Genomic DNA, 11,126 nt, shown 5'->3' on the forward strand with positions numbered 1-11,126 from the left:
AATAAAATGATCATATAATGCCAAAATGGGTATGTTGGGAAAGCATTATTATGACGATAATGAGTAGAAGGTAAACCATATACACTAAAAAGAAATCTTACTGTTAAACTTTCAAAATATTTCCTTAACTTCAACAAACATAATCATCTGACTTTTATTGTTATTTTACAGTTAATTGTGTAATTATGTATTGACGTAGTTCTATCTAAGATATGTGATTATATTAATGTGTTCAACACGTATGTATAAAAATTTGTGTAGCAAAATTAACATAGTGTTTATATTATCAATTTCAAAGTAATCACAAAGTTTAGATTGTCCTGCTTTACATATTGTCAAAAAAAAAAACTTAACATTAACACGCTCAACTCATTCAACATATTGTGTGTATATATATATATTATATTTTTAAAAGTTAATTATTAAAAAAGGAATTGGAATTTATTAAAAAGGAATGGGAAGTTAAATAAATAAAAATACCTTTAGTACTTGTAAAAAATAGGATATTTAACAAAATATTTACTCATTTGACAAAATGTTTACACTTTATAGGAAAATCAATGATGAATTTTATATTTTAGTGGTTTTGTTCGATGTAAATAGTTTGTCAATTTTTTGTATTTAAAAAAAAAACCATCCTTTTTTAATAATTGTGCAATTACTTTAATACATATTTACTTTTTTTAAAATGTAATTTATTGATTAAAAGAATTTCTCTAACTCATTTTGAAAAGGGGGTAAACAATAAAAATGATTTTAAAAAATTTAAATTACTTATTAAGCTATATTGAAAAAAAATCATAAATCAATTTGATTTGACAGTGAAAACTACTTTTAGCAACCTCAAATTACCTAAAAATTAGGTGAAACATAGTGTAAAAAAATAGAAGTAATAAAATAAAATGTTTAACTTAGTGTGCCAAATTGCTGAGATTGGAATGGCAAATTGAAATTGGTAATTTCCAAAATATATTTGAGTAAACAAATGAAACAGGTAACTTAGAGACAGAATGGACACAATTAGTTGATTTTGCACTGATCACTTATTTGAGTTTTCATTCTATGATCATATGAAAATATTTGTTTACTTTTTCCATTAGTGGAAAGTTTCTTTATTATTTTTACTTTTTGTTTGGGTGAATCATTCGAAAATTATGTGAATTTGTGTGTGTGAAAGAAAGACATATTCTTGCAGAGTGAAAATTATTATGAATAACACGGTTGAATTTTCATTACAAATCTAGCTAGCATTCTTTTTTTAAAACCATTTGACAAATTTTCTCGATTCTTTTTCCAACTTATCGATTCTTTATATGACGATTCATTATTTTTGACAATTATCCAAATTAAATAGACATGGTATTTAAAATAGACAGATATAAAAACAAAATATTACTTCCAAAGAATACACAAACATTAAATTTCAAAGAACTTTCAAACCTGTGTTCGCTGGATTAAATACACAAACATGATTTTAAATTTAGAAGTTCATCAAATATGTGTTTGCTGGATTTGCTTTTTAAAAACTGTTTATTAACAATGAAAACACTAATAACAACATTTTTATATTTTAAATATATCCTCACTTTAAATTTGTTAAATAAAAAAAGACAAACTTTTATGTTTTTCTAAGTCCAACAAAAAGTGAAAAGGGCTCGAATTCAAACATCCAATTTTATAACCATCGGCACATGTTTTGTATCAATTGAACTATAATGTTGAGGCTAACTAATATTCCATGTTTTAAACTCCAACTCCAAAATTCTATTTTCATTGAACTTTGTTCTCAGCATTTATATTTTTACATCACAAGCAAATGCCCAACTTAGGCTTAAAAATGCACCCCTAAAAAACCATTTGATAATAAAACTATTCTTATTCTCTTCATAATATATATATATATATATAGATGGTTTTCATTCTTTAAAAATGAACAGAATATGGATATTTATAAGAAGCAAACAAATCTAAACTGAGACTAGGAAACAAAAAGAATATGGGGGTCTGGTAGATATTATAAAAGGGAAAGAAAAACATAGATTACTAGCTGCTTCCAAGGTAGTGGGACTAGAATTTCAACTACACCTGATTAGACTAAAGTTTCTACATTTCTTTTTGTGCAACTATTCATGCAAACTCTCCATGATTCATTTTCTTTCATGGATTCCGAGCCACAGGTTGTTTGCAATAAATCCAATTACAAAGCTCACCACACAGGACAGATTGTATAAAACAATGGTGGCTACTTGCTAATTACAACGAAAACTCTGTAACTGACCTGAAGTGGACAAAATTTGGAGCCATGGGAAAAGGAAGAGCACCTGTACATCCGGTCTATACTTGTAGGAGCAAGAAAATCTTCAACGTGTAATATTATATTATGTTCTTGAAACGTGTGAATCCAATCCACTGGACCATTGAGCTTGCGTGGATGGTGCAATGGGTTGAGTGGGTGTCAAATTAGATGGTGGTCGAGCAGACTGTGCAGCTTGAGTTGGCTGAATAATTACACCATAAGCATCAGAATAAACTCGACCGGAAAGACTGCCACGCATTCGGCCTGCGGGCTGCCAGTTCTGTTCTGCTGACAAATCTACTGAACCCGCAGCTATGGTAACAGATTGAGACACTCCACCAACATTTCTCAGGTCCCCAGATGGTCTCCTAAGTCCATCAGGAGTAGTTTGGAGAGAATGGGCGGATCTGGAAGTTTGATTTTGTAATGACATGGATGGAGATTGTCTCATCATCTCAGCTCGCTGGGAAGCAGCCATCATTCTTGAATGTTGGCTATTAGGTGTTACTGTTGTATAAGTAGAACCCCCATATCCACCTCCTACTTGACTCATAGGCCTTGAGAATGACAAAGATGGCCGTACGCTGCTCGAATTTTGATTCTGGAGGTGCGGCATCCTACTGAGAGCTTGCTGAAGGTGAGGATTCTGAAAATCCGTTAATAGCCCTGTGGATGGCCTTGCACCATTCGATGTTTGAATAGACTGACCAGTAGTGAAGAAACGATCTTGAGGATCCCGGTTCTGGGAGTTCAGCAGATAAATTAAAGGTCAATATACATAGTAAAATAATAGAGCATGCACATAATATCATCTCGGAGATCTGTGGAACACAAATTGAGAATGAAAAACAAAGAAGTGGGTCCTCCCCCAAGGCCATTGAACTATAAAAGTAAATAGATATTCCTAAGTTGTTGGTCCAATGATAAAGGCCTAAAACTTTAGAAATGTGTTGCTTCTATTTAAATTCCTAAGATCATGACTCAATGATGAAAACAAATATTTCATCCCAAATCGTGTTAGAGAACTTAATTTCACCTGGCATCCACCAAGATTTTAAACGTAATAGAAGTTGACACACTACCGGAAATCATGTTCATTGGAAAGAAAAACATCAAATAGATTACCAGATGAAAAGCATGGAAACAAAATAAAATACCACCTGCACGGTTTGTGGGTGGTGAAATGAAGCTAGATTTGTTGCATGATGTGAATCACCATGATGTCTCGAAAATTGTTGTCTCCTTTCCAAATCACGAGATAATGCATTTAAACCATCTCTGTTAATCGGAATGCTTTGTCCAACTTGAGGAGAGGAAATGATTGGAGTTCTTGAACTATACTGCTGGCCTGCCGCATGGGACTGAGCTGGAAGAGCTTGAACTGCAATTGGCGTCCTGCTTGCTGGTATTGATATTGATGTAACCCTCCCATACTGACTATTTTCATTTGAATTTGAAACTTGAATATGCATATTATTTTGATTATAGAATGCAGGAGATGAAAAGTTGGCATGCCCTAAAACACCCACACCATGATTAAGTACAGGTTGGACAACATCAGTCAAGACAGCAGATTGCATAATATTAGTGAAACCCGGTGGATAAGTGCTATTAACCATTGGAGCATCTAGCCCAGCACTCGAGATCAAAACCCCATCGAGTCTAGACCAAAAGTCATCCTCCACGACAGCAGAAAGATTTTGACTGAAGCTATTCATGTTCATTCCAGATGACATATCTAAACTTGAAGAAACCGGTTGGTTTTTATTACCAAGACAAGGTTTCCTGTCTTCAATCTCTGAATCGAAGATGTCCATATCATCACCAACCTCAGTAAGATCTAACACATCAGAAGGGGCAGAAGACTCCTCTTGTGCTCTTTCATTCTGATGGTTAAGAGAATCATCCAATGACCGACCATCCCCATTATCATTTTCAAGGATGGCCTTCCATGATCCATCTGCTGAGATAATCACTTCAGTAACGTTCTCAGCCACTTCTCTAATGACCTGAGGGAAATACAATGGATTTATTCAATGTTACAAAACAATAAAGATCTGCAAGTACATACTACAATAAATTTAGAAAAGGCCATCACTAAACTTGCCTTCAACATATTTTGATCAACACGAATATCCAAAAAGCAAATGTACTGATTACAATGTGGGCACCGCCAGGATGGCCTTCTTGAATTTATGTCAATAAAGTTGTCAAAATCAAAGCACTGCAGCATACAAAAAAAAGACACCGATATTGAACCAAAAGAAAACTAACAAAGATGTCATATAACATACAGTAAATTCATATGAACTACAAGATAGTCTAACTAAAAAAACAAATAGGCACTCATGTCAAGAGCCAAGATGCATGGTACAGTTGCCTTGGCACAAAATATTGTTGACCCATATTCTTGACAAAAAGATAAGTGTCTGTAAAAGACTTGAGACGATCATGATATGATTCAAGGTACATCACACCTTTCAGATGTCAAGGTAGGGAACACTCACCTGAAGATGTTTACAAGAACAACCTTTCACAGGAATCTTGATTCGTGTATAGCTGTTTTATATTGAGGACAGGATGAAACAATCACCATGTCAATAGTTGGGATACATAAAAACTGAAAATTATCATAAACTTCATCTGGTGTTTGGTGTGTATAAGTAGAAGTGAAGATATATTGATACATACATGTGTGTATAGATTCAAGTAACAAGTAAACTAGTATTTTGTCATACATAAAATATGATAGACACAGATAGGTGTTTACTGTGTTTATCTGGATCTATCAAAAACAGATCGTAATATTTTGCTATATTTTGTAAATATTTTAATTCATTTTGCTATATTTAAAAATAGCTCTTATATAAATAGCTACTAGTAAATTATATAAATAGCTTACTAATAAATTAAAGCACTGCAGTTGCTAGAAGTATCAGAATTGTATGTAGAACCTTATGGGGCAATTAAGGGATATTCGTGATGGACCCTCGATTATGTCAGAATCTGTAAACAAAAGTAAAATTATATTATGCAAAGCACTGAATTATTAATATTTTTTCCCTTAAAAAAGGAAACATAACTTTTCGTGAATAAAATGAAAGGAGACCAAATGTAAAAAGTACAATAATCTTCAAGAGGATAGATAAGTTACTAACGTTCAGAACTATAGCATAAAGAAATGTGAATGCATTTAAGACATACCATCCTAATTGAATGACGAATTATAATGATAAATAAATTTAATACAAAACAAAGAACAAAAGAAGTTTCCACCTGCCCTTCATGATTTGTAGCTGTACCTGAATCCAAAGTAGAAACAACTGGCTGTACATGATCTTGCAGAACAGAGGAGTTAGGCGATGGTGCGGTACCAGTGATGGCAACTGCTAGAACATAATGACCTAAACAAAGATTAAAGGCCCTTTTAGGGATATATATTCTAAAGACTAAAATAGTAAATACAAGATGCTTAAACTTGGAATTAGACCTCAACTTACCATTGAAGCTACCAATTGCTTGAAGAAGATTTGATCCTAATTTAAGCATATGAGTTATATTTGTTGGAAGCTGTGGTCCAGTATCCTTTATTAAAAAAAGAAATGATGCTGGTAAGAAGATTCAATTAATAGAGGAGTCTTGAACAATCGCTTCTTGAGTGCATCTAAACTAACCATGTGTGTATTTATCCTTCCGTTGACCCCCCTCCCGTTGACAAGGAAGCTATATATAAAAAAAATGATAATTACTAAGAAAGAGAAAAAGGAATTTACTTAGCATAGAGAAACTTAATTCCATCTTAAGGGGAGGGATTTATGTATTAGACATACTTAACTTGTGGAGGACTGATCATGCATGCAGATGTCTCAGTGTTATCTTTTTGAATCACAAACAGTCGCTGCAATGGAAGATCAATTTGCAAACAGAGAATTTGAGATGAAAAATACCGGTTAAACTACATTTATCAATAACAATAAGAAATATTTGAAGTTTGATAGAGTTATCAGTGACGTGCTGTAAACAAGAAATATCGGTCACTAAGCTCATCTCTTCTCATTCTACTAAAGCCATACATGGTCACATCCATTTGAATCCCAAAAACTATAGTACATATTATTCGGCTCAAAGGTATCTTCCATTCCACAATTCAGACAAATAAGGCTCCTCTTTATGTATACTGACAGTCAAATGAAAGAGCACGAGCTACTAAATACATAATTTAAGAAAACCCTCAGTGGTTACAAAATTTTCCCAGTTCCACTAGCCTCTGGAGTACATAGTAACTTACTAATTTCTCCTGCGGTGCATATTGAATTGTTCTTGAAATATTGAAATCAAGAGCATACACTCCATATCCAGGCTAGCACGAGCAAAACATAAATGTCATTTGAATCCAAGAAATGGTTTTAGAAGTTAAAAAGAACTCTTTAGGAAAGAGTTCAGCAGAGAGATAAGTAACCACCTTCACTTCTAAAGATGCGACAATCTGACCCAGCTTCAAGCAAGGAAAATATCTGGGAGCACATGCAAATAGAAAGTAAAAAACTCAAATTATGGGGTATATTAGTAACTAAAGGATAAGTCTGTTGGTAATCGATGGTAATAAATAATTTGAGTTAGAAAAAGTGGGGTTGGACAGAGTTCTGGTCCTTTTTCTGAAATTTGGATTATTGAACATTGTAACTTCTCATTGATATGCTTCCTTTTACAGAAAGAAGATTAAACATGACGAAATCCAAATAAACCAAGAATGAAATTCAGACCTTTCCATAACTGTAGTAATCGTGGTAAGGGAATTGGCCTGTCCAATATTCATATCTCCAAAGAAATCGTTACCAATCTACATAACATAATAATTTCTCAGCAAATAAAATGTTTTTTTTATGAAAACAACTTTCGTTGATAAAAAAAATGAAAGAATATAGGGGCGCACAAAAAAAAAAAAAAAAAAATAGTCCACAAAACCACCCCATTAAAGGAAGGGGACCAACTAAGTAAAATGTTGCCTATAGAATAGTTACAAAAGTTCTTCGAAAAAACCTCATTAGCTAGACGTTGGAGTTCCTCTGCGTCCTTTTCTGAAAACCATCTCACCTTGCAAGCATTCTACCATGAAGAATATAGAAGAAAACTAAGATATTGTATAAAGAGGAGAATCTTTACCTGCGTAATAGGTTAGGCTTACAGAAAAGAAGATAAATTACATAAGTTACCATCAACGGAAAAAAAATAACAACTCTAGGGACTTATAGATAAAATTAAGACAATTACAAGTTTGACCCCAATCCCTATGCGACAGAGACAATATCACCCCAAAGAAAGAAAAGTCTAATATTTCATAAGCAGTAAACCTTCCCCAGTATTTTAGCTTTTTGAGCCTCAATTATATCTTTAAATAAAATGACAATCAAATCCAATCAGATAGTAGAACAGTCCAAAATTGTATTTCATGCTTACCTTATGCGATAAAGTAAACTCTTGACCAGAAGATGAAGACTGAAGATTTATAAACTTAGGGTTCATTTGTCAATGAACTTTCATTTATTTTCAAACATATACACAACTTGAACATCTTATCCGGCTAGATCTCTATCAACGATTAAGCAAGCAATTACAATTCCAAAGTTCATTTAGCACATGAAAGAGATTTTTTTGTAATTTTAGGCATGTGAGGGAGATTATAAAAGTGGAAAGTTCATTTCTGATCCAGCGTAGAAAGAGTTGAAGAACCAAAATGGCTAATAGTCATTGCTTGCAGCCTGAATATGGCCTCCATTTTGACAAAGGTGATAAGTGAAATTTTTTTAAAATATTTCCATGAGGTTATGTGGATACCAATTTGTATCTACAAGATTTGGATGGCACACTGGCTTGCATTTGGGAATTCTGTCCAATGATCTGAGCCTGAGGTTGATTATTGTTACTCCCATTGACCATTGTAACCTCCATTTTGATAACCAATTCAATGAAATAAAGGATGAGATAGAAAATGACATTTTAAATTGTATGCCCATACTTGTTACACAATTAGCACGGTGGCTTATTACAATTATTGCAGCTCCTTCCTCCTCTTTTATTCTGAGAATGCCATCCTCTTCCAATACTATTCCGAAAAATTTGATCTCCTTTGTTGATCAGAAAAGATATTAAATCCAAACTCAAACATTCGATTGTAATTGCCTACCAGAATCACTATTCAATCTTTAAGCAGTAGAAGAAAATTAGAAGTTCTAACCTACATAATGGGTTTGTTCCAGTCATATCACTCATTTTTTGAAACAAGCCTTGTACATATATTTTCAGAGTTGCAGTCCACGATAGAAAATAAGCTTCCTGATGATAAAAATTTGAGAGAAGTTTAAATTTTTTTCGAAGACGATCATTGTTCTTAGTTTGGTGATGAGAATTCCAAACTGCAGGTCCCTAATTCAATCCTTTCCTCTTCCTATGCGGTAAAGGGGCCATTGCTACCTGGTGTAAGAAGAATGAAACTTCCTTTTCTACTCCAATTTAAACTTCAAGCTGCATGACTCGAGAGAAAAACTGAGTGGAAAAATCATACTTCCTACACTACAGCTGCTCAACCCCATAGATAAACATCATTCGCGACCTACTCACCTAAATACTATCAAACTTCCCATCTCTTGGAGTAGAAACTGTTGAAGTTGTACTTACTTTTAACAGATTACCACTCATGTCAAACAAATTTTGATTCAATCGAACCTTGAGTCTTATAAAAAGAAAACGTCATATCATAAACAAACGTGAAGTAAAAGGCGAGAAAAACATACCTTGATGGTTAACATGAGCACCATGAGTGCTGCTTTTGAGCGATGAGAATGTTTCAGCTGACATAACTGGACAAAAAGATATTCTATGTGAACTAATGCTAAAGCAAACTTATAATAGAAAAGACATTGCAAGCAAACCAGATACAAGATTCTGAATAAAATCATTTAACATGAGACCACAACCCGATCTACATATTGTACATATGGGATAACAACTCATCTTCCAAATCCAATCAAGCCTTTGACCAACATCTTTATCCCACAAACTCAAAGGTTTCAGCTAATTAATAGGCATTGCATTCCCAACCTATCAAATGTCCTTCCTAGATCTCTAAGGCATAGATTAGAACCAAAACAAGAATGCAAAATAATTTGAAGATGACACAGTCGAACTTTTTAGGAAGGTAGTAACATTTTGTGTGATTGTACAAGAACAAGAAATGAAACCTACGTGTGATGTGATAGAAATTGGACATTCTAGGGGGCAAGAAATTAATCATAATGTAGATTATGCCCAAAAAGCCTTCAATTGGCCAGAGCCATATCATGACATCATCCTAAATTGCTACTCAAATTGATCGATTTTTTTCCAAAAACATAGAAAATGAACTACTTTTTTTCTAAAGGAAATGGGAAATGACGTACTTGCCTTTGGAAATGAGTGTCTTGAGTGACAAATAGATTTAAAACACCAGAAATTCATGTATATCTAGAATAAAGGACGGTACCTGTTTAAAGAGAATGGGTAAACTGTGAGCTTTAGATGGAACGGCATTGTTTGCAATTGCATAGTCGATACTTCTGTATTATCAACATTAAACAAGTAAAGTCAAGGAAGATGATAAATTGATGGTTATGAGCAGAAGCTAAAGCACGCATATAAAAGAAATTTAAGGAGGAAAAAAAAACCGATTTTGTTCACTCTAGTAAGATCTAATAATTACAAAAAACACTTGAAAAAAACAAAAGTACATCATCAACAAAGAAAAAGAATTTGCAGTAGTAACCTTGCACTGCAGGAAATTAAAAATTAACATGATACTCATGTAGCTAAAGACGTTAAGTGACATTAGAATAGAACAAGAGATCAAATTGTTAAAGAACAATGGAAAAATCTATTTTGAGTTGTCTCACCATAACCCGTACTCCTTAACCAATCAGTTTTAATATAGATGGGCTCACTTAGTACGTTACTTTAACTCCCTTTGTTTGCGACCACTGAGTTTTCAAAACAAAACTACTGGACGTGTGCAGAAATCTTTTAACAACTTCTTTAAACGTCTTGCTCCATAAGAAGAAACTGATTAGCGAAATTTGTAGGCATCTCTTCTTACCCAAAAAAAATAAATAAATAAATAAAATAAAATAACTACTCTCAGAATCATCTTCTTGACTCTGAAAAACCATGTGATTCTTCAATTATTTAATAACAGTTAAGTAAAAATCTGAAATGAACCCACCCAACATTCCATCCGTAGGAAATTTCCAAATCAAAGAAACAATATGAACAAACAATGAAACACAAAACTTCCAGCCACACACCATCTTCCAAACAAACTACTCAACAATATGCATTCGTTTTACCAGTCTCAAACCATCTCAACTAACAACATTGCAAGAAAAAGCATACAAAGCGAAGTTAATACGAAAAGAACAATTAACAAACTTGGAAACCTAGATGATTTGTAAGTAAATCAAAACCTGGAAATGGAAAAGCAGAGAGTGCATAAGTGGGCTAGGTCAACTTGGGCGACATGGTTGATGAGCAAAGTTAAGCCATCGATGTATGCGATAATTTTATTCAAGTTCGTATCTTGTTGCGCCGATGCCCCCATTTTTTCAGCGGGTCACCGGAGAAGTAAAAAAAAAAACCCCCCGTATCCTCCGGCAGTGAGAAAAGGTTTTGAAAGTTGCGGAGATGGGTGCGGATCAAGGATGGGAGAAGTGGAGGGAAAATCCGTAATTGGGCGGTTTTGTTTTCCCGGGTTCCTTTCTTCTAAGCTATTTGGCTTTTGCAGAGGAATTGAATTAAACGGTGG

The 11,126-nt window shown here is 33.7% G+C and overlaps 1 protein-coding gene across 2 annotated transcripts; it reads right to left on the reverse strand.

Moving 5' to 3' along the window:
• Positions 1–1,988: 1,988 nt before the first annotated feature.
• On the reverse strand, positions 1,989–11,126 carry LOC103482791 (E4 SUMO-protein ligase PIAL2). Of its 2 annotated transcripts, none has more exons than XM_008439125.3 (16): positions 10,789–11,126; positions 9,737–9,815; positions 9,088–9,153; positions 7,337–7,402; positions 7,060–7,136; positions 6,759–6,810; positions 6,585–6,656; positions 6,127–6,194; positions 5,971–6,019; positions 5,797–5,881; positions 5,599–5,700; positions 5,251–5,302; positions 4,804–4,855; positions 4,404–4,520; positions 3,457–4,305; positions 1,989–3,038 (listed from the first exon to the last, which is right to left on the reverse strand). In XM_008439125.3, exons 2-16 carry the CDS (start codon positions 9,788–9,790, stop codon positions 2,379–2,381), a joined length of 2,421 nt encoding a protein of 806 aa, XP_008437347.2. In that variant the 5' UTR covers positions 9,791–9,815; positions 10,789–11,126; the 3' UTR covers positions 1,989–2,378. The 2 variants fall into 2 exon arrangements, with proteins under 2 accessions (XP_008437347.2, XP_008437346.2); XM_008439124.3 differs by lacking the exon at positions 9,737–9,815 and adding an exon at positions 9,816–9,888.

This window comes from Cucumis melo, chromosome 9 (assembly GCF_025177605.1).
Source record: "Cucumis melo cultivar AY chromosome 9, USDA_Cmelo_AY_1.0, whole genome shotgun sequence".
NCBI lineage: Eukaryota > Viridiplantae > Streptophyta > Magnoliopsida > Cucurbitales > Cucurbitaceae > Cucumis > Cucumis melo.